The following is a 23,134-nucleotide window of genomic DNA, read 5'->3' on the forward strand; positions in this document are numbered from 1 at the left end:
ATCTCTCTGAGCCTTAGTTTCCCTGCCTGCAAAATGAGGATGATAATGGTTTGTGACTAACTGAGCTTTTATGAGAATTAAATGAGTTGACATATGTTAGTGCTTAGAACAGTTCACAGTGCATAGTAAGAGACCAAGAAACCCTGGCTTCCTTCCCTGGTGCTACTGGGGAGGGGGGTGAAGATAGAGTGCATAAAGAGAAAAGACAGAAAGCTCGACCCAAACGGAAGGAAGTAAGCAGGTAGTGAGCCAGAAGGGCAGCCGTGGCAGGCAGGCCTCCTCCCCCGCAGATGCTGCCTCCTGAACGTTGCTTAAACAGATCTGCAGTGGGATTGGAGGGGCAGTTAACGAAACCCTAGACTGACTTTGAGGGCGAAAGGCACATGCCTTGCCTTGTCCTTTTCGGCCACCAGGTGGCAATAGCACGCGGGTCTGCTGCTTGTTTTGCCTCTGAGGACCCACCGGGGCCTGGCTCACACGCAGGCCACACGAACATGCCATCTGCTGGCCACACCTAAGCGTGTGTCTGGGCTTGCTTCTGTCAGACACCAGTGCAGGACGCGGTTGGGAGACGCACCTGAGGTCTTCCTGCCCCTGCCAAATGTTCTCCAGAGCCAGACACTCAGTGTCTGTCTCCACACACCCTCCCCCAACTCAATGCTTGGAATCCCAGAGGCTCAGGGAAAGGTGAAAGTGTAGGCAGCTGTCACTGCGATATAGGTGAATGTGTTAAATGAACCTTAAGATCAGCTATAAAAAGAAGAAAGCCACGGGGTGGGGGGGTGGGGGCCTGGCCCAGGAACAGGGGAAGGGCCTTTTAGTGCCTCAGAAGGGGGCCTATGGGCATGTAAACCTGGGGGGGCGGGGCACCAGCTGGAACTCACTCCCTTGGCCCAGTTGCCTGACTTCCTTAAGTCAGGGCCTGGCCTCCAAGGAGGAAAAGTCCTCTCAAAACTCATAAGGAATTGGGCTGGTTCTGGCATTTCCAAGAATCGAAGGCTGTGAGAAAAGGGAGACCCTCAGTTAATCTGTTAAATGAATCTTTTGTCATTCATTTAACAAACACCCCCCCCCATCTTGCACTCAAATATTTTTTCAATAAATGAACTCTCCACCACATACAAATCACAACACTAGGCACTGCAGAGGTGTATAAATCCTGGCGCCAGCCCTCAAGTCTAGTAGGGGTAAGAAGAGGAGAACACCAACAATTCTAAAGACGTAAGGCAGAACATAACAAGGTGTTCAGGCATCTTCTGCCTGAGGCAATCAGCAAACCTGAACACCAGGGTACCCACCCAAGGGCCCCCTCATCCCATAAGTACAGCAGACAAGATGCTGAATTCCTAGGAGTATCCATTCTCTTGCCAGGAAAGGACACCCACGTTTAGAATACAAATAATAATTTACCAAGACCCTGGTTTGATAGCCTCATACACTGTGAATTAAACTCTACTTAGGGCTTCCCTGGTGGCGCAGTGGTTGAGAGTCTGCCTGCCGATGCAGGGGACACAGGTTCGTGCCCGGGTCCGGGAAGATCCCACATGCCGTGGAGTGGCTGGGCCCGTGAGCCATGGCCGCTAAGTCTGCGCATCCATAGCCTGTGCTCCGCAACGGGAGAGGCCACAAGCAGTAAGAGGCCCACATACCGCAAAAAAAATAAGTAAATAAACTCTACTTAAGTTGATCTGGACCTTCTAATAACATATGAAGCCTGGAAATGCCTAGAAAAAGGCAGCCTGTTCCCATCGAATGCCAACAAGGGGGCTAGTCATAGCCTGATTAGCTGGAATCTCAAGGGCCTAAGGCCTATTCAGACCCCTGCCTGGGAAGCCCATCCTGGCTCCCTCATTGGAATTACACAGGAGTTTACTCCAAATTTGTTAGAAATTGGAGCAGGATTTACTTCCACATGTATTCAGAATATAAAAATATACTCATTTTATTTTAGAAAAATGCAGACCAATGGAGTAAGCTTATCATAAACTGGCCTGTTAGGAGTCATAGAATTCACAGGAAACAAGTTCTGGAGACCAGATGCCTGCCTCTGCCTCTCCAAACAGGCCTGAGTCCAGTAGAGGATGTTATTCAGGAGGACTGCTCCTTGGAGAGCACGGAGGTTAGCTACAGAGGCCATTCACATGTAAATGTCCATCGAACCAAAGCCTGGGATGAAAATCAAACTCTGTGGAGCTGGACGCAAGAACGGGGGTGGATGCGGACAAACCACTCTCGAGCATTTCTTATTTTCTGTTTAACTTCACCACTGGGAGGCAACCTCTTTTTCCTATCTTGTTTCAACTGAGAGTTTGATTCCCCTCCAGCTCAACCCGAATCCACCCTATCTCCCACGGTCTCTACTCCTGGGGCACCAGCCATGGTGGCAGCTCTTCCTTCTATCCCTGGGCCAGAATCTGCTGGAGTCAGGCCTGCCACCAAGGAGAGAGCTTGGGAAGCTGAATATAGAGGTGAGTCCAGGCAGTGACTATAGTAGTTTGCTACTGAATTCTTGCTTGCTGTCCTGATCTCTTTACCTAAAGAGACAGAAGAAGGAACTGCTTTAAATTGCCCTTCTTTCACAAGCCCATTTGTCACCAGCTGAGTTCAAGTTCAGGAAGAAATGGGACTCCCTGCCCCTCCAGGCTCCCCTTGTCATCCCCATCAAGGGAGAAAGAGACAGCATCTCAACGTGTCTTACCTGGTAGGTCCTGGGACTGCAACTTTCCTGGGGGGCTGCAGATTGCTGCGACCAGCACCAGGGATGGGAAGATTTGGTCGCTGAGAAACAGGAACTTGATGGGTGTTAACAAAAGACATGAGTTAGCAGAAGGTTCAAGTGACCTTCTCAAAAAGAAATACTGGATGAAGGCAGAGTGAGTTTGGGATTAGTGCCTTTCTTCCCACCCAAGATAAAAAACATATGGTATTTGAAAACTGAGGCTCAAACTCTGCCCAGGCCCACATTCTCTCCTTAACTCAGCCTTCCCATCTTCAAACAGAGCAGTAATGAGGGTGGAGAAAGTCACTGCTACCAACTCTGGGAGGGTGCGTTCATGCTGGGCAGGGGTAGGTACTCTTCCTCCTGATTTCTTATCCTTATGGCCACTCTTCTCACCTCTGTGCCCTGCGGCACTTGGTCTTGGAAGTCCTTTCCGAGCTGGCAGGGAATCTGGAGGAAGGGCACCTTTGCTGGATGGTACACTCCGGCCGGTGAGTGGCATCCTGCTGGCAGGCCTGGGAATGGCCGACGGAACAGGCAGTCGACTGGAAGGTTTAGCAGCTGCTCCCTGTGGCCGAGACAGGCGCTGAGAGTTGCTGGTAGAAGGCTGTGGAGCCAAGACTGGCCTGACAGAGGTAGGTGGGCCTGGTGGAGAGGAACAGAGGAATTTTAGGGTCAGCTCCGCATCCTCCCTCCTCCCACTCACCCTCAGCTTTGCTGCCCAGGTCTTCTCACTTGCTGTTGCTCTCCCACTGGGCCCGGCTTTCCCCCGGACTGGAGGAGTTGATCGGGCAAGAGGAGAAGATGCTGGGCTTTTGGATGCAGGGAACAGATTGCAAGTGGGCGACTCCTGAAGCACAAAGAGAGGGGAAAAAAAGGACGAGAATGGAAAAAGAATCTGTTCTGCTGGCTGATTAAGGGACAGAGGTGGAGAGCTGCCTAGATCCCAGTAAGGAAGAGCAGAAGTTAGCTGCCAACATCATCATCATCATCACCAATGCCATTTATTGAGAGCTGACTATAAGCATTATAGAGCTCACGCACAGACGCGGTGGTAAGTGCTTTGCTTACGGTACCTCGTTTAATTCCAACAATCCTATGAGGTAGAATTTGACTATCTCTATTTTACCAACAAGGAAACTGCTCTATGCCTGCACTGAGTCAGGCACAGTGTCGGGGGCACACATCTAACCCAAACCCTCTACACTCACCCTCTTCATGTTGGAGGGCCTCTTTCCAGATGTTGCTCGAAGAGCCCTGACTGACACCTTCCTATCACTGCTCCGGAGTCGGGGTGTCAGGCTGCTTGGGGAGGGAGTGCTCCGAGACAAAGAGCTCACGGTGGGCAGCAGGTCTCGGACAGGACTGTCCTTGAGCACAAAGGTCTCCCGCCGAGGGCTGGGCTTCACCCTTCGAGGCCCCGGGCCCTCACCGGTGTTCTCCCGCTCCTGCAGGGCACACTGTTCCAGATGAGCTGCCAGCCGGTTGGCTTCACTGAGGATTTCTTCCAGCTTCTCTGGGCTGAGGGGGCCTAAACTGAGCCTCAGACTCTGGGGGGCGGGGGCCACTGCATTTGGGTCACTTCGATGGGAGAGACCTCGTCGGAGGGGTTTCTCCGGAGTCACCGACACTGCTGTATCTTCTTCCTCTCGACTGAAAAAGAAAACAAATCAGGCACCATGCCCACATGGAAGAGAGCAGGAGACTACAAGGGAGACTGGGCAAAACCCCCACTACAGAGCTAGGAACACAACCCCAAACCCTGATACCCGTGCTGGCTGTGAGATCTAAGTGATGTGACAGCCAGTTCTAGGAGGCCTTCAGCACTTACTGACATTGGGAATTATGCCAGGATGTACGTGAAGCAAATCCACTTACCCTTCTTCTTAACACCCTGAAATCTCGTTCCAGCTTATCCCTTCTCCCCTTCCCCAGTAGTGTCATAGGGGGCGAAGTCAACAAGCCACCCAGAAGCCCCAGTGCACCCAACCTTGCTAAATTACCAACCCAGACCTAAGGGCCAATAATTCAGCAGTAAGGTGTTAGAGACAACCATTGTTGGAAGAAAGTAAGTAGGATAAAGAGTCTACTACCTGTCAGATGGTGACAGCCCCCCAAAGTCCAAGGTCTCATCTGCTATAAACTTTACATCTGTAGGGGAGGAAAGAAGGAATGCCAGCCTTTGGTCCCTAACACGGCTCTCAATCACAGGGCCTCATTCTTCCCTGCAGCGTTTCCTTACCTTCTTCTAAATCTTCCATGTTCCAGCCAGCAGGAGCAAAAGTCAGCTTAGACCCCGGAGCTGGAGAGAAAATATACCTTTCCTCAGGTCTCCATCCTGCCCAAGGCCTCCCAGCTACACTCGGTGCAAGCCAGGGGCTGGGAGTCACGCTGGAGGTAAAGCAGGCGTTCCAGCAGCGGCACCTGCCCCTGTAACTGAGGTACTCTTACCTCCGGAGCAAGTGCCGAAAGATGCTCCCATCCTCCCATCTCCTTCCGCACATTGGCCCCCGCCCCACTGCGACCCGACCTCTTCTCGCTGGGGCGGTCTACGCGCCCCATCCTCTTCCCCGCCACCACCCTCCGGGTTCTTCCTCCCCCCAAGCCACCTTTCTACTCCCCGCGGCACCACGCCCACACCACACCTCCACGCCACCCTCAGTTTTCACTTTCTGACTCGCCTCACCTCCCGCGGAAGGTGTTTTCCTCCCACAACCTAGTCCCGGGAACCCGCTCCGAGGGGGCGGGGCTCCTTTCGAATCTCTCAGGCCCCACCCACTCCTACCACACGCACTCAATGATTGGTGAAGGCCAGCATCCTCCGCCCTTGTGGGGCAGGGCAGTGGAGGGGTTGCCGGCCGGAAGTCCGAAGGTGCGGGCCGAGTGGAAAGGCGTTCCAGGGAAGGCTTCATTTGGAGGGCTGAGGCGAGGAGGCCGCGAGCGCGCTTGCTTGCCCGGGAGACCTTGTTCGGCTTCCCTCCCGGAGCCGAGCCTGCGAGGGGCGGGACCCCGCGGCGACGCGCGAGGGAACGGGCCAATGAGTGAGAGTTTCGCGACCTGCCGTCCCCCCTCTTCTCCGCCCCCTCCTTCTCGTGCGGGGCAGGGCTGAGCTTTGACGCCCCTTGCGGCGGTCGGCCCTAGAGCTAACGCTCGGCCTGAGGAAATTCGTTTTATTGGGCTCACTCGGCTCACTCCATTCGGAAGCGCAGTGTTAGCCTGATCTCTCAGGTGTATTCACGGAAGCAGCTAAACATTTATATTTTAGGTATATTGAGGTTCTCTAAGACGTACATCTGCCATCGGCTTTTTAGGCGAGAACATTCGGAACCTGAGGCATCCAAGGTGTGAAGAAAACTATGGGCTTTTCAGACAAGGAGATTTGGGTTCAGATTCAACCGTGGCTCCTCTGTTGACAAGTATATTGAGTATCTTTGACCTCTCTGAGCTTATGTTTGACCCCTCGCTTATCTAAGAGGATCGTGACCGTCGCAGTCCATGGTTAGGAGGATAGTTATGAACATCAAGTTTTATACCGTGTGCCTTCCTCTAAATTAAAAGCTGTGGTGTAAAAAGCTTAAGCCTACTTATTAGGGATTTTCTTTGTTGTTTCCAAGGGTTGCCTGTGAATAGACTGGGCCACCGGTCTTCTCAGAAATATTCTAAAATTTTTAAGTTAAAAGTCCCGAAAAGAATGGTTGAAGAGCTTTCCCGTAAACAAAGAGCCTAAGCTTTTAGTCTCCAGAGTTTATGACCGTTATTTTGGAGGTTTATAGGCTTTTTGTTTACTTCCTAGTTTTTAGTTGTGAAGTTGAGGTGGTGAGGTTGGCAGGAGTGAGATGTTACAGTAATAAATGCCACAGGGGGCAAAGGATGCTTGGAATTTAGTGGTGTGATAAGGGAGAGGGTGGGGAGACCCAGAACTTGCAAGCTTGTGTGAGGAAAAGCTGAGAGAAGAGGATTGCCTCTTTTTCCGTAGGTTTCCTGGTGACAGTGGAATTTTAGTTGCTTGCAGTTTTCAAATTCTTTGGAGGTAAGAAAACCAGAGCCAGTAGCTTCTCTCTCTTTAGGCAGGTAGTGGAGATCAGAGGGAAGGAAGCTGTTAATTAACTGCATTCCGTCTTCCCCTAGGAGCAGCCTGAGTAGGGAAGTTCTTCACCCACCTTCAGGTAAGTGGAAGAGGCAGTTTTAGCAAGTTGGAAGTTAGTTTCTTCTAAGGAAACTCATCTCCAATTTTCTGTCACCAAATTATGATTTTGAAAGCTGTTGAAGAAAAAAAGCAATGGATCTGCTTTCTCTTCCATCAGAATGACAACAAAGCCAGAAAATATAGATTTCAGGCACAAGAATTCTTCACTCAGCGTAAGGCCACTAATCTGGGAAATAACGTGTCCCCCTCAGCTCAACTCCAAAATGGTATGTATGAATAAGAGTTAAAGATTTTGGGTAAATTATGAAGAAATGAATTAATGAAGAAAGTATAGCCCCCTCCCAGGCACATGGTAAGCCTTAGTTGAGAAGGTACTTTGAGCATAGTGTTGAGTGCATAAATGATAAACTTAAGGATTCCAGTGCAGTTCTCCTTGAATGCCGGGAAGCCTCTTGGTCACTGTGTACGTGACTGGCTGGCTCGGGACTCTGGCCCCTGCTCCCTGATGGCCCTCTCAACATTCTCAGCCGGCGTTCCGCAAGTGCCTTAGACCCTACAAATGATTTGTGTGACTATTTTCTCAGTTTTCCCAAGGATGCTACATAACTAGTAACATTCTACATGCATAGGAAGAGGTTAATTTATGACATACAATGAATGCCTTGGGGCATTGGGACTTTCTCATAGAACTCCAGTTGAGAGAGGCTGGAATAGATGCTTGGCCTCAACTGAAAATAGGCCTTTGGTCTGAACAGAAAAGCTCTTCACACTCAGCCAAAACATACCCACTTCCTCCTCAAAACCTTGCCTTGTATTTACTGCCTCCTAGAAAGTTTTTCTATCTTAAACCCATGATTCCAACCCAGACCGAAACAGTAGGGGTCCCTGGGTGAAAGAGATAAGAGGAAATAGGGAAGACTTGAATTCAAACAGACGTGATTCAAATCTTAGAACTTCTACTTTCCAGTTACATAACTTGGAGCAATTTATAAGCTTCAACTCAATCATTTGTAAAATGAAGATTAAAAGAGATAACGCCTGATGCGTAGAAAGCTGTTTCAGTTATGTATTATTGTGCAACAAACCACCCAATATTTAGTGGTTTGAAACTACAGCAACTATTCATCTGCTCATGATTTTACAGCTTGGGCAGAGCTGTGCAAGGACAGCCTGTCTGTACGTGAGGAGCAGGTTGGGTTTGACTAGGGTTGAGGGGTCCAAGGTAGCCACACATGTCTAGGGCTGTGATGCTGGCTGTCAGCTGGGATGCTTGGTTGTCCTCCACGTGGCCTCCCATAATTCAGTAATCTATCCTGAGATGCTTTACATGGGAACTGACTTCCAAAAGCAAAAGCAGAGACTAGTAGACTCTCAACTGGCATAGCATCACCTCCACTACATTCTTTTGGTCAAAGCAGGGCACATGTTCAGCCAAATTCAAGGGGGGAGAAAAAGACTCCAACTCTTGGTGGAAAGAGCACATGACCATTCCAGGATGGGAGGAATTGTTGCTATCTTTTGCAGATTCCATCACAGAGTGCCTTCAGTATCTTATTTGTTATAGAAATGAAAACATGTAAGCAAGAGCACATCACTTTTATTCTTTCCCCAGGGCTTAATGAGACTCTGCACTGGTTTCTTCACTATCTCCCAGCCCTCACATCTTAGTGCTCTGTCTTTAATTAGCTATGTGTGTATCTATGTGTCCTGCTGTCTGTGTCTCTGTGATAGATGTGAATCCTGTTTTCCAACTTATACTGGAAAGCATAGAGAGGAAGAGAGCAGGTCATCTTGAGCATCCCCCTTTGAGCACCTAATACTGTATAGAGTTGTCATAGACTGTCTAGAGAAAAGGACAGTGTTAGGAACCTCTGTGGAAGAGAATGTAGTTATGGGAAGAGAAAGAGGAGTCTGGGGGCCTGCAGATTCCATACAGTCTGGCTAAAGGATTCCAACTTTCTCCATGGTTTTCTATATAGAAAGGCTCAAACAGATGGACACTTATGCAGCGAGGATCCACACCTTTATTTAGATTAGTCCAAACAGACACTATGCTGGAGCTCCTTAAGAACACAGTCTCTCCACAGGCTTCCTGGAGGCACAGAAAAGAAAGGGTATGTTGTGGCCATAACGGCAAACAGTGAGAGCTCGTCCAGGCTGCTGAGGTGACCTCCTTTCATGGTCCCTGGGTCCTGTGGTCTGAATTCTGTATTTACCCTGCTTCGTTGCTGGCACTGACCAGGAGAAATGGAAAAGGGCACTAAGAGTAACAAGGATAACACCAACACAACATGACATTAACCTTAACCTTAACCTTAATGCAGAGAAGGAATTGAGGGATGGCGAGAGAACTGGCTGTGCAAGCCAGCTGGCAGAGAGAGATCTCCTAAGAAGCTTGTACTATTTTTTTTTTTTTTTTTGTACGCGGGCCTCTCACTGTTGTGGCCTCTCCCGTTGCGAAGCACAGGCTCCGGACGCGCAGGCTCAGGCTCAGCGGCCATAGCTCACAGGCCCGGCCGCTCCGCGGCATGTGGGATCTTCCTGGACCGGGGCATGAACCCGTGTCCCCTGCATTGGCAGGCGGACTCTCAACCACTGTGCCACCAGGGAAGCCCAGAAGCTTGTACTTTTAATGCATCCCTCAAGGTTTTCATTTGCTAAAGATCAGTGAGAGGCTTAAATAAATGGCTTCTGGGATGGAATTAATTCTTGGGTTTCATTGACCAGGAGCTGCAAGTCAGAGGAGATGTTGGGAACCAGTTCTCTTTAATTCTCTCATGAGCTTCCTTTTCACCCCACTCATCAGTTTGTATACAACATTTCTGCTGTGAGTGATTTAGAGTCTGAAGGAGTTATCAAATTCTAAATGATGGTCTGAGTTGCCCTTTGCCAGTAACGTGCTGCTTGGGACCACATTCCCCACATGTCCAATTATTGTTGACATGTAATGATAACAGTGGTTTTCTTCTCTTGGAAGGGAAGGAATCCAAAATCTTCAAAGTAAAAAGGAAGCAAACTCATCTGGTTTTCACCATGCTTAAGATACTGAGGTAGAAACACTTAATTGGTAGGAACACCTTCCTCTCTCTTTTTCTGCCATGTGGTGGTGGTGGTGACCTCGGCCATCCTCCACTCCTGATTGTTTTCCTTGACACCTTTTCTTACAGCACCTGCTCACTCCCTCCCACAAAACCCCCTTACAATTAGGTAGATGCTGTCACTCTTCTTCAGAGGGCCGCTAGGTTTAATTCCTGTCATCAACTTGAGGAGTACAGATACATAGAGGATGTGACAAAAGTAGACCTCATCTATGGTAAATTCCCTCCACAGGGATGATAGTATTCACTTACAAGAAAAAAAGTGGTTAAAAGAAAAGTGGTTGCCAGTGAGTGTATGGTTGAAAGGCTCAGGAATATATATCTGTCTCAGACTCAGCAACACTAGCCATAAACATGAAATACTCCATTCAGATCCCCTCTACCTCTCCTTACCTTCCTCAGAGTTGCCCATGTCTGCTTAGCGTGCCTCAATTAGGAGCTGCAAAATTCAGACATCTCTCTGTGTTGACATCTCTCCGTTTTAACATCTCAGCAATCTCTGGGAAACCTTTCAGAGCATCAAGAAGGGATATACTTCCAGGTTTGGGGGGAGTCCATGGTGCTAATTAGGAGGCTATGCGGAGGGAAGAATAGGACATGTAATGGCCCATTCATTCCTGAGTCATGCTGCACATGCTCAGAAAGTGCCCACTGTGTACCAGAAACTGGGCTGGACACTGGGGGACAAGGTGAATAAGATGGTCCCTGCCCTCACGGTGCTCACAGTTTATGGGGAAACAGATCAGTAAATAGATAATTATAAAATAATATTCTAAATGCAATGATGGCAATCTGAGCAAGGGGACAGGAATGGATAAATGAATTAATACTTTAAAAGCAGTAGAGAGGATGTGCAATATTCCCATTTAACCAACTAGAGACGAAAGTCCTCTGGTTTGTTTAAAAGCCCAATAAAAAGCTACAGCTTTCCTGGATTGAGTCAGATTGTATAGTTTAATGAAAAATGATCTGGGTAAGGTCCAGCAGACTTGGCCTCTTTTCCACCATAGTGCCAACTCCTCAATTAACCAGCACTGGAAATCGCAGGTAAACTGATCAATCACCTCCCTGTGCTTTAGGTTTCTCCTTTGCAGAGTGGAAATAGTGATTCTTCCTATATTACAGAATTATGATGGAGAGAAATGAGGAGTGGATGATAAAAATGGCTCCTAAAATACATCCTGATGATGACAGTGATGAGAAGGCCTGAAGGGGAAGCAACCCGAGCCCTTCTCCATCTAGGCTTGCGTCTCTGCCCTGGACTTTCCCACCTGTGGAGAGAGGAGGTGATTGCACCCTATGGTGCGAATTCTGCCCTTACCTTTCACATCCACCCGACAGTCTACTGACGCCTCCCCCAGGGGGTTAATGGCCTTGCAGGTGTAGATGCCCCCGTCAAAGGGGCCAGGCTTGTGGATTTCTAGGGAGCAGATTCCCAGGTGAGTGAGGGCTCTGTACTTGGGGTTGCCTTGGATATCCATCTTGTTCTTTAGCCAGATGATCTTTGGCTGGAAGATAAAGATGAGGGGGGTGAGTTAGGAGCAGCCAACAGGACTCCAGCCCCCCTGCCAGAGAGATAGCTTTGAATCTTGTGCCCAATTGCCAGCAGGTCATTAAGTGACATCTTCATATATGAGGAACAAACACTAAAAGCAAAACTGGAAACATGATCCACATCAGCCTGTCTTGGACACCAGTGCCCTGAGTGTTCCTACGTAATGTGCTGTGGAACAGGCAGATGATGGTGACGGGAGCAAATGTTTTGGTTAGAATGTTCTTCAACACAGCTAAGGTTAGAGCAGAAGCAGAAAGCAGCACAGCCACCCACAGACCTCCTTGCTCACCTTGGGGGAGGCATGGATGCAGCAGAAGAGCTGGGTGTCACAGCCAATGACTGTAGTGCAGTCTGCCAGAGGCTGGGTGAACTTCGGGGCTTCTGAGAAATCTCACTGGACAAACCCCTCAGTCTTGTAAACAGTAGCTGAGGGGACCAAGAAGGGCCTTGCTGTAGTGCCTGAGAGCCCCATCCGTCTTCAACTCTTTCTCCTTAACTCTTCCCAGCTCCAAGTCTCAGTGCTTTACCTGCTTTCTGGATGTGGGCCGGGTCGGCAGTGACAGAGGCTGTCTGGCTGAGCCCACACTGGTTCTCAGCAAAGACTCGAAATGCATAGGAGTTGCCGACAACGAGGTCGGAGACTGTGCGGCTGGCGCGGTGATAGCGCTCCAGCACCATGAGCCACAGCTGTGGGGCCCCGGAAGATGCCCGGAATGAGACCCCTGTTTTGGCAACTCACTCCACCCCAGCCTACTGCGTGGAACTACGAGAGTCCCATTCCAGAATGTGCTGTTCCTCCCTCCCTCCACCCCAGCTGGGCCTCACCCCAGATTTGGTGTCAGCCTTTTGCACCGCATATCCCAGGAGTGCGTTCCCGTGTCTTGGGGCAGAGTCCACTCCAGGGTAGCGCTGGAGCCCCAGACATCCACCAACTTGATACTCTGAGGAGAGCCTGGCCTCTTTGAAAGAGCCAAGCATGGCAGCGGGCATGGCACGCCTCACACGCCAGGACATTACCAGGAGGGGCCCCTCCGCTTCTGCTCAGCAACCCCTCCCTTCACCCACCACTGCGTCCCACAGCCCCGCTTCCCCGGCTCTCTGTGCTGATTCCTCTTCAGGCTGGGGTGGGAGCCCCCAAGGACCACGTCGTCTCCCATTCCCCCCACTGTACCGATCACCAGGGTGTCAGTGGTGGCGGTGGCCTCCAGCCCGCCCAGCTGCACATGGAGCTGGTAGTGACCCAAGTCAGCACACTGGGCCTCTCGGATGAAGAGGTTGGAGTCCCGCTCCCCATTCCGCATGCTCACATGACTGGCGTCCAAGGCACAGCCGTCATGCGTGCGCATGGCTTGAGGTTGGGGTTTGCCCTGAGAAATGGGGAGAGGGCTGTGAGCTGCCCCAAGAGGCCTTTTGCCCCTCCCGGCTGCAACAGGGGTCAGATCCACCAGGTCCACGTGGTGACTTGACTCGCAGCTGCAAATTCCTTGAGTGAGAGGTTGGTGGACTGTCCCAGCGGACTTCCATCTCTCAGCAACAGCCTCAGGATCATGGGAAAGGGGGATGGCTTTGAGTCTCCCTGCCTCTGAGAGTCTAGGTCATGGACACTCAGGGCAGCTGGGACTAAAATTAGCTGCCCAAACTCCTGAGAGCCCTCCAAACTGAGAGCTCCCAGACCCCTGCTGACTGAAGGGCATGGATTAGCCTTACATCATCACCTGGGCATGCCCAACCTGACCTGACCAGAACACCCCGCAGGAGTGCTGATGGAAGGGCTGTTTGGCCTCACACTTGGTGACATGTCCCTTCCATTCAAGGCTAGGATGACTGTCCCACTGCTAGCAGGACTCTTGTTTTTTGTTTCCAAATCAAAACCCTGGCCTGGCTCCAGTCATGGACCCAACGTGGGGCTGTCATGATCACCTGGAACGGGATTAGTAGATTCAGAGTGTCTCCAACCTTCCGGACGTAGGTCTGCCTCTGGGCCTGAGGTAGCCAGATCTTGGGGTGCTCTGAGGGATGGAAAGAGAGAGAACGGGGTTGTGAGCCACCCTGGGGGGAAGAGGAGAGTTTAGAGGAAGTAGAAGTGGATGCTGCATCTAGCTGTGCTCCATGGCCAGGTGACCCAGGCAACACTCAGCAAATTAAGCCCTCTCTCGGGGAATGGGAAGATAGCTCCCATTGTCTCACTGGGATTTAGGGATAAGCAACCAGCTGTGGGATCCTGTAGAGAGAGTTAGTCTCAGCAGAAAGAGCACTGAAGCACGAGCCTGACACCTACTTCTTTTAATTGGTAACTCTCCACCATCGACTTTTCATCAACTGAGATTTCTTTTTTGTTTATGCACAGACCAGTCCAGTCCGAGTGGTCTGTCTTTCCACTCCTTTTCTACATTTGTCCTCAACAACACTCCTTTTTTCAAGGCCACTTTCAATGTCAATCCTGACCCCCAAGTGTCCGCCCCGCTCCCCAGTTTGGTGCCAGACCCCGAGGAGAAAGCTTTATATTCTGCAGGCAGAATCAACACCCTGGCCCCACCAGGACAGCACTGATGTCACTGCAGAGGGAGCTGGCGTCTGGTCCCTTCTCTGCAGGGCTGCCCTGTTCAGGGGCCTGCACAGTGTCTTCCAGTCTGTGGAGGATCACTTTGTACAGTCAGAATCTGGGAAAGATTAGGTCCACTGCTTACTCCCCCTTGATCTTCCAGGCGTGTTCCAGTGAGAAGAGAGATTAGATTATGTTTATTGGCTTCCAGGATGAAGACAGGAGATGCTCAGGAAAGTGCTGAGTGTAAGTTTGGGGAATGACCAGGTGTAAGTTCCTCTCAGGATGCCTCCGGCAGCCTTGGCTGAGGAAGTGCAAACATCCCACCTGGGTTCCTTTCGGCTCCTAGCTGAAATCTACTCCATTTTCCAGGCTTCTGGTGCTACTGCTTCCTCCTTTCTCAGGCAGAGACAGTCCCCCGCTGCTGTAGTCTTACAGGGAGTGTGACAGTCTCAGTCCCCACCAACTCCCCAGCCTCCCCGCTCCTTCATTCCTATCAGTTGGAAGAACTCCACCCCAGCACACAACTGTGGCAAACAGCTTGATAGCGGATTCCAAACTTTTTGATAACACACATTTCCCTGTAAATACATCCCTGAACATTCACCCCAATGTATGTATGTTTACTTACAAATTGAACTGTTTAAAATGTACATTACATAATGCAGAATTTGAATGGTGAAATTGAAAATAAAATAAACGAAGGATCTACAAAGCTCTTCCTACACCTCAGTTTGTAGATCGTTGTTTAGAGACCAGGAACTTCCGTAGTCCGCCCTGATTAGCATCTTGAGATAACTTGGGCTTTGTGGATGAAGATAGACAGAAATATTCAGTGCATGCTGTCCATATTACTTGCCTAGTTTCCTTTTTCACCGTGTGGCTTACGTTTTAACCTGGGTTGTGCTGTCTTAGGCTGCGCCTCACCCCTCTACCCTGATAGAAGTGGGAACTGTGTGGTACAGGGCCTCCAGTGCTCTAAGCGCTGTCCTGCCCGTACAGTGCAGGGCCTGAGGCCTCAGCAAGGACTCAGCTCGGAGCCCAGGCAGCTGAATGACCCTGCTCGGCTGCCCTCTGTTCGACTTTGGCAGTTTGGGTGGAGGCGGGGCATGAAGAACAGAAGAAGTGTTGTGTGATGTGTTCCTTTCCTGTGGCCATCTTGGCAAGCGACCAAGGAGTTGAGAACAGGCGGATATGACTTCAGGGTTTTCTGCAAAAAGAGGGCGGCAATTGAAAAGGAGGGTCAAAACCTCATCTTGTTGGGCTTGGTTCCCCACTGCTGAGTGGGGACCTAACCCTTCACGCTTGCCGGGGAGAGGGCTGGGGAGAAGCCGGCTCTGCTGTCTCTTGCGCTGCCTACAGAACCTCTGAGTTAGGAAGGACCTTGGTGAGCACCCAGAGCAAGGAGAAGACTGGAAGGAAAGGGCTGGGAGAGAGAGACAGCTTTGCTGTTGACCTCACAGCCAGTTGTGAAGTCGTGCTGGCACCATCTAGGAACGTGTGTCTGAAGGACCTGTTCTCTGAGCATGACAGCATGTCTGTCCACTTACCTGCCCTTCAGTGTCCACCTGGGACTGGGCACCACAGTCAGGGCTCCTGCAGTGATCTTGCCCCTGGAGGGAAGAGGCCAAGAAGGGAAGGCAGGGGGCCACACTCAAGGATTAAAAAGGCTGATGTGAGGAAAGGAACCCAGGCTGTCACGCCTGGAAGAGGTGCCAGTTGAGCCCTGCTCTGCTTACACCTCAGGTAGGAAGGGGGCTTCTATAGGTAGGTGCATGCTGAGGTATATAGTATTTGTTCCCACTTAGTCTTTCCTAGAAAAGTATCTTGGAAAAGGTTAGCATTGTTTCACTTGAACTAAGGAGAAAAATGAAAGAAATAAGTTTATGTGGAACGTAAGCTAAGATGGGGGAATTAGGAGGAGGATGAGCAGAATGGCCCTGAGATCCCGAGGGGATGCCAGCAGGGGGCAGAGACAGAGGAGAAAGGCTGACAGCCAGGATGGTGGATTCTTCCTCCCTGGAGGGCTCCCGGGCCAGTTCTTTGCTTAGAAGTGGGATTCCCTGACAAGATGGTGAATCAGTAGGGGACAAACTGAGGTTAGTATTTAGAATGTTCTAAGTCTGAGGACTAGTAGGCTAGGATTCTGCTCTCAGCAGTCTCCCAGCCCCAGTGGGAGGGCAGAGGATGGGCTTAAGGCTAAAGCCGCTGACAAACTATGGGAGGTGACAGTGTGTGACAGCTCCAGGTGCCTGGGCTGCAGCAAGCTCTTCCCCAGCGCACCCCAGGCCTTGAATCTGCCCAGCAAACAAGAGCAATCTGACCCCTTGCTAAGAGTGTTAATAGGAGGGCTCATCTGGGACATCTCTTTTCACACATCCACAGTCAAGCGAGGTGTTAATTGTACTGACCTTGGAGAAACATGGCTTTCCCTGACGCCCAAGGTCTTTCTCCTCCTCATATGCCAGAAGGGATGTGAACCAAAGGCTACAGCCCTAAAGCAGAACCTCGGGTTTCTAAGACCAGGTCTGAGACAGCTGCAGTTTGTCTATGAGATTTTCTCCCTTCATAGAGTCTCAGGTAAAAGACATTTTGAGAAGTCCTTTGAGAGCCCTTGGCTTCTGAGCTGTGTTGCTCTCAGCACTGAATTTCTCTCAGACAGAATACTGTCTTAAAAAGGAGTGGAGAGGAAACTACTTAAAGTCCAGAGATCTCGACTTCTCTTGATTAGAAAACCCTTCCTAATTCTACCGAATTTCATCCTGCTGAGGTTTATGCCCATTTCCTTATTCTCTGCTCATGGGAAATAATTGTTCCCATCCTCTCATAACTTGGTTTCACATGGCTAAAGACTTTCTGCCAGCGATTCTCTAAGGACTGTGTAGTTCAGATTGATGGTATTAATTATGGCCCAGAGAATGAAGGAACAAGATAGACACACTGAAAGAGTGGAGGAGTGTGTGCGTGTGTGAGTGTGCAAGACTGTGAGTTCGTGAGCATGTGTGCACACACATGCACAGGCCTGTGTGAGTGAACGGTTACCAAAAGAGGGCAAATGCACAAGGCAAGCTATGGCTCCCAAAAACCCCCAGAGATTTCCAGGGATCCAAAAAATACCAGCATTTCTTACAGAAACATTAGCAGATGCATAGGGTGTGGACTTGACCTTATCAGAAACTTGTCTGGAGGAGTGTGGTGGGAAAGAAGTGTGGTGACTTCAAAAAAATAAACCTAAAAACCTTGTGAAGGACAAGAGTGTCACTTCCTTGAAGGCCATGAAACTGAGATCAGAAAAAATAAAAGGACATAGAAATGGGCAATACTTCTCTGTATGAGAAGACTCCATCACCCTCTCCCCTTGTGGCAGTCTCCCCCTCATGCTGATGACGGTAGCCCTGGCGCAGTGTCACTTTCTCCAACATTTCTCCAGTCATGATTCCTGCTCATTTCAACACCCAGACTTCCAGTCCCTGCAGGGCTGCTCCCAGCCTTGCCTGCCACTCCTCCAATGAGTTTATCCTCCCCTGCTTCAGCCCATGGTTCCTTTGGTCATTGTCTAGACCAATAACTATAGCCACTATAGAATCTGAATTTCAAGCGTCCCACTCTCTCAGCACCACCTCCATGACAGGGATGGCTAATTGCTCACAACAATTTGTACATATTATCTCTTCCATAGTATAGGGATCTCTGAGAAGGAGCTGCCCCACTTGCTGTATGACAGTGAGACTAGTTCTTGCCAGTGAAATGTGAGTGGAAGTGATGAGAATCACTTCTGAGTCGAGGCTTTTAATGAATGAGTTTTCTATTTCCCGTCTGCTAGCTGCATGCAGGTGATCACGGGGCCCTAAGGCATGGCGGAGCCACAAGATGGAAGAGGCCCGGGTCCCTGAATTAGTGCTGGAGAACTATCTGCTGAGTAGGAACGCTTGCTTTTAGTTGTTTTGCTAGTAAGGAATAAACATCTATTGTATTTGAGCCTTAAATTCTGAGGTCGCATAACCTAATGAACAGTCTCTATCCCTTCAGCTCCCTCCCTCTAAAGCTCCGCCAGCAGTGATCCTTCAGCCCACTGAGACCTCTGATCCATTATCTTCCCACCCCTTCACTCTCTATCACCCCTCCATGTTATCACTTTCTTTCCCACCCAAATTAGATTCCATGGTCATCGTTAGACTCACTCCCTTGCATACCCACTCAAAGCCCTAATCCTTTTCCACTTCCTAGCAATATCCAGCCCCAGTTAAATACACCCCCTCAGTGTCTGCATCCACACAGCCAAACATGACTGGGGAAAAATATTACAAAACTATGCTGACTTTAAATTGATGGCCATTGCCTCCAAATGGACCCTGGCAGATCTGCCAGACTTCCCTAATTCACTCAATCTCCTGTTCTCCTGGGTGACTGTTGTACACCCTCTTCTAAAATTTCCATACCTTCTCCTGAATCCTTATTCTCAGTTGACAATCTTGCTAGTGTCTAAAGCCTGCCTATAGCCTATTCTTAACTCAGCAGCCAGAAAAGTCTTAAAACCTACACCTGATCATGCCAGATCTCACCTAAAACCCTGCGCTGGCTGCCCATCTGTCTCAGGGTTGAACCAGTGTTCACAATGGTCCTGCTACCTCTTTGACCCCAAACCTGCTATTCTCTCCCTCACTCTGCTACAGCCACAGTGGCCCCAATCCATAATGCACACTCCTGCCTCAGGGCCTTTGCACTTACTGTTCTGTCTGTGGAAAACCTTCACTCTCAATATCTGCATGCATTGTTCTCTGGCCTCCTTTAAGTTGCTGCTCAGATGACCTTTTTAACAAGACTTTCACTGAATATCCTGCTTGAAACAGCAAGTACACTTCCCACCCCAGCACTTTATACCCTCCTCTTTCTCTGCTTTACTTTTCAGCATAGCAGTTATCACTTTCTGATATTTTATTTGCCTATTTATTATCTATCTCCTTACATAGAATGTAATCTCCACAAGGGAAGTTATTTTTGCCTATTTTGTGCATTTTTGTAACACTGCCTGGCACATAATAGACACAAAGTAAATATTTTTAGAAGGAAGAAAGAGGATAAGAAGGGACAGTGGGAGGGTGGGAGGGAGGAAGGAAGGATGGTCACTTCAAGGCTAGGGATTCAGCTTCCCAAGCCTGGAAGACACAGAACAGTCCAGACTGAAAGAGGACACAGGGTCAGTTGGAAGCAATCGAGCTGAGATCAGCAGACGGGCCCTCCTACTGGGTCTCAGAGTCCCATCTTCTCCGTGTCAGGGTGCAGTCTGTCCCATATCTCTCACTCTTTCGAAAGCTCTCCTCTGGCCCCTGCCCAGCGTTGCCTCCAGGACACAGTGCCTCTGTGCAGTGCTGAGAGTGACAGAGGATGGTTTCCCAATGCCAAACACCTACTTCTGCTTCTTTAGCCATGGAGCAGTCTTTCTTGACTAAACGCTCAGTGTCGGCCAGTTGCAGTTCATTTTAATGTCACAAACATTTTGACGCCTGCTCTATTTCATGTGTACTCACATGCTAGCCACTGTGCCCTTCTATGTCCCATAGAGCTCCCCATAAGGAAGAGGGGGCATTAAGAGGAAGGAAAAGTCCTTGGTGCTCACAGGGAACTTGGGGGCCATCTAGTCCAGCACCATAGCACCCCCCTGAAGACCTCTGGCTAGGCTTCAGTGATGCTATGAACTCCCTGAACTTTGTTGAGTATTTTTCTTGGAGCAAGAATCCACAGCTTTCATCAGATTTTCCTAGGGATCCATATCCACCAAAGGGTTAAGAACTCTGATTTAGTTCAACCTCTCAATTTACAGATGAGAAAATAGAAGCCCAGAGGGGTAGATTGACTTGCCTTGGGTCACAGGACAGAGCTAGGGTTTGAACTCACGTCTTCTTTTCCCAACCGGATAACAGATGCAAACACTTTGCACAATGTCACAAGGAGTCCTTGCTGCTAGTGACCTCTGGCATGTAGGTGGGTTGAGTCGCTGGGTGCTGGTGGCCCTGAGGCCACACACAAGATCAGGGCCCTTAAGGCCACACCTGGGGGCTGTGGCCAGGGGCTGTCAGGAGGGAGGAGTGTGGGAGGGATGAGCACCCTCCCCCAGGGTTTTGTGGAGACCAGTGGTCAGAGAGTCAGCAGTCCTGGCTCTCATTCTCCCTCTGCCTGTGACTTATTCCCTGGGCCTTTTGGGGAAGAAACTGATTTTCTGCCTCAAGACCATTCCAGCCTAGTATGTTCCCAATAACTTCTGCTCTCTTTACCTGTTTTTCAGTGGGGCAAACTCGGTCGGCTCTCTGCCTCTGACATACAAATAGCTTCTGAAGACCCAGCATCTTCCATCAGGATGATAAGAGGCAGCAAACTTTCCCTCCACAGCCCTATTTGCAGGGAGAATTCAGTCTTTATCCCTGACTTGGAAATAATTTATTATCTATTCATATCTTTGTTTGGCCTCTTCCAAGGCACTCTGGATTATCTCAACAATCCTTTCGACTACCTTACCAGGTCGATACTATTACTCACCATTTTACAGAGAGGAAATTGAAACTGAGAAGTCAATTGACTTGGCCAAGGTCACGGAGCTGCTGGAGGTGGCCCTGGGAATTGAATCTAGATGCTGTCTTCTTTTCTTACCTCTCCTTACCCAGGGATTCCACGGTGTCTCGTTTGTGGTCTTTGCATCCTCTGCACTCAAGGCTCCAAGGGGCCAGAAGTGGGGACTTTGCGCAGGGAACTGTCTTAAATGTTTCGTGCAGCCCCTGTAGTTGCTTCCGCCGATGACCTCGCAGGAGAGGGGAAGAGCCAGGCTCCTGTCTTCCACTTCTGTCAGCTGAGCCAGGTGCAGTGGGAGCCACCCAGGGTAAATGTCACAGAGCTGTTAGCTACAAAGGCCTCAGCCAGGGGCAGTCTGGGGGGTGGGCAGCAGGGCTGCTGGCAGGGAACTCTGGGGCTGGAAGGGGCACCCACCACCTCCTAGTTCAAAAATGCCTTTATGCTGAGAGGCTCACAGAGACCACAGAGAGGGAGCCAAATTCTTCTTCCGGACGGTCTCTGCTTCCGTGGAGCTCAGGCTCAAAGAGGCTAGGGTTTCCCGTGGGAGCCAGTGGAGATATTGGGGTAGGTGGAGGACCCACGGCTCTACCAAGGGCGAGGCGGAGCGTCACATACTGTTCACCACTTAGCCTCCCGGTGGCTCTAAGCTTTTTGTTTCTTTCTTCTCCAAATCCAGATGGACACCATCTCACCCCTCATTCCCTTCCTGACTGGCGTTGGTATATCAGGTCCCTGTGACAGACATATTTTAAAGGTAAAAATAAAAACCTATCATTATTAGTCACTGTAAATTGCCACAAACATCATTCACTGACTTTTCGGGTAAAAAGCAAAGACCCAGCAGAGACATTTGAGCAGCAAGCTAGAATCCACCAAGGAAGGGGGTGGGGGCTCCAATGGATGCTCCCCCATCCTAAGTACCAATCCCATGAAACCATTTAGATCTGCAAAACCTATGGAGGTGCAGTCAGGGCGGTAGCGCATCCTCCCAACTCCCACCGCTCACTCCCCATCCCCATGGATCACCTTCTGTGGGGGGCAGGAGCTGGGGAATGGGGCTGATGGCCCCCCACCAAGGTGAAGCCTGGGCTCCGTCAGCATCGGCTAGGCTGGCTTCTTTCACCTTCAGCGTGGATCCAAGCCCACCTCCAGAGCTGTGGCTGCCTCCATGCTGGGCCACCCCAAGGCTGGGCTCCAGAGGAAGATTTTCACTGTTGGTGGCGAGGGAGGGGCTGAGCACCTGCTCTCCAGCCCGGCCTCCCCAGGCTCCCAGCCACAGGGTTATGTAACAGGGCTGGCCTGTTCCCACCCAGCTACTCCCAGACGGCTGAAGCAGGGGCTAGGGGAAGAGCGGGGAGCAGACTGCAGCCCAGAAGAGCTGAAGGAGGAGGACCCGGTAGTCCTGCTATCTTGGGAAAGAGAACCGACACCTCTCTTACAGCACCAGAGAGGGAGGAGAGCGCTTGAGCTTCAAACAGCCCCTCCCCACCCAGACCATCCGAATGGGGCCTCTGGCTTCTGGCAGGATTGGGTGACATATCGGCTCCTGACCTCCAGCTCATCCAAGGGTGTCCAGGTCCAAGGAAGGGGCCCCAGGATTAGCTGATTCACAGGCACACCTTTAGGTGGTCTCTCCCTCTCTGCTCCCACATTCGCTGAGTTGTAAAGTCTCGCCAGCTCGGCCTTTATGGGGGCGGCCCCATCCTCTCCACTCCCCCTGTGGCAGTGCAGGGCAGGGTCTGCACCCTGGAGCCAGACCCCCCCCCCCCAACCTCCGGCTCACTTTGGCTCCATCACCAATTGGCTGTGTGACTTGTAACCACACATCACAGTCTCTCTCAGGTCTGTTTCCTCATCTGTGAAGTGGAGATAACAGCCATAGGGTTTCTGTGAGGATTCAAAGGGGTAATCTGGGTAAAGTGCTTAGCAGAGTGTAGCCGACTAAGTGCTCGATAGATGTAAGCTATTTTTAGGTTGGGTCAGCACTTGTCCCTTTCAAAGCTCCCTTGCCTATGAGATAAAGTACAAATTAAGTGAGAGGCAGCAGTGATGGAGGGGAGAGCCAGGAGCATAAGGTTAGAGGACTTGAGTGTGACTCTGGGCTCTACTACTCACTCATTTGCTAGGTGACCCTGGGAAAATCACTTACTCTGAACCTCAGGTCCCTGGTCCATGAAACAAGGGATGATGATGCCACAATTGTGTTGAAGATAAAATGGTACAAGTATATGAAAGTGGCCAGAGCACAGTAGGTGTTACATACCAATGGTCCTATGTGATTTCTAGGCTCACCAGACCATCATTTATATGTTCCATGCACTCCATCCAATCAATCTGGTTTCCTATTATACTCTACTTTCTCATCTCCAGAAGCTGGCATCCCCTCTGTGAATATATATATATATATATATTTTTTTTTTTTCTTTAAGTAGACTTAAAGAGCAGTTTTAGGTTCACAGCAAAGTTGAGTGGAAAGTAGAGTTCCCACATTCCCCCCTTCCCCTCCTCT

The 23,134-nt window shown here is 50.1% G+C and overlaps 2 protein-coding genes across 5 annotated transcripts; both read right to left on the minus strand.

The window, feature by feature from the left end:
* Positions 1-1,879: 1,879 nt before the first annotated feature.
* On the minus strand, positions 1,880-12,260 carry PSRC1 (proline and serine rich coiled-coil 1). 4 transcript variants are annotated; one of them, XM_032612253.1, is made up of 10 exons: positions 11,809-12,260; positions 11,286-11,472; positions 10,358-10,538; positions 4,962-5,021; positions 4,813-4,870; positions 3,931-4,372; positions 3,455-3,569; positions 3,116-3,364; positions 2,699-2,792; positions 1,880-2,534 (listed from the first exon to the last, which is right to left on the minus strand). In XM_032612253.1, exons 3-10 carry the CDS (start codon positions 10,374-10,376, stop codon positions 2,531-2,533), a joined length of 1,041 nt encoding a protein of 346 aa, XP_032468144.1. In that variant the 5' UTR covers positions 10,377-10,538; positions 11,286-11,472; positions 11,809-12,260; the 3' UTR covers positions 1,880-2,530. The 4 variants fall into 4 exon arrangements, with proteins under 4 accessions (XP_032468144.1, XP_032468128.1, XP_032468153.1 ...); XM_032612237.1 differs by lacking the exons at positions 10,358-10,538; positions 11,286-11,472; positions 11,809-12,260 and adding an exon at positions 5,505-5,697; XM_032612262.1 differs by lacking the exons at positions 10,358-10,538; positions 11,286-11,472; positions 11,809-12,260 and adding an exon at positions 5,406-5,476.
* Positions 12,261-12,263: 3 nt separating this feature from the next.
* MYBPHL (myosin binding protein H like) lies at positions 12,264-21,795 on the minus strand. The gene is made up of 4 exons (XM_032646421.1): positions 21,772-21,795; positions 20,707-20,947; positions 13,440-13,528; positions 12,264-12,886 (listed from the first exon to the last, which is right to left on the minus strand). The coding sequence occupies exons 1-4, from the start codon at positions 21,793-21,795 to the stop codon at positions 12,533-12,535; spliced, it is 708 nt and encodes a 235-aa protein (XP_032502312.1). The 3' UTR covers positions 12,264-12,532.
* Positions 21,796-23,134: the final 1,339 nt, after the last annotated feature.

Source organism: Phocoena sinus, chromosome 1 (assembly GCF_008692025.1).
Source record: "Phocoena sinus isolate mPhoSin1 chromosome 1, mPhoSin1.pri, whole genome shotgun sequence".
Lineage (NCBI taxonomy): Eukaryota > Metazoa > Chordata > Mammalia > Artiodactyla > Phocoenidae > Phocoena > Phocoena sinus.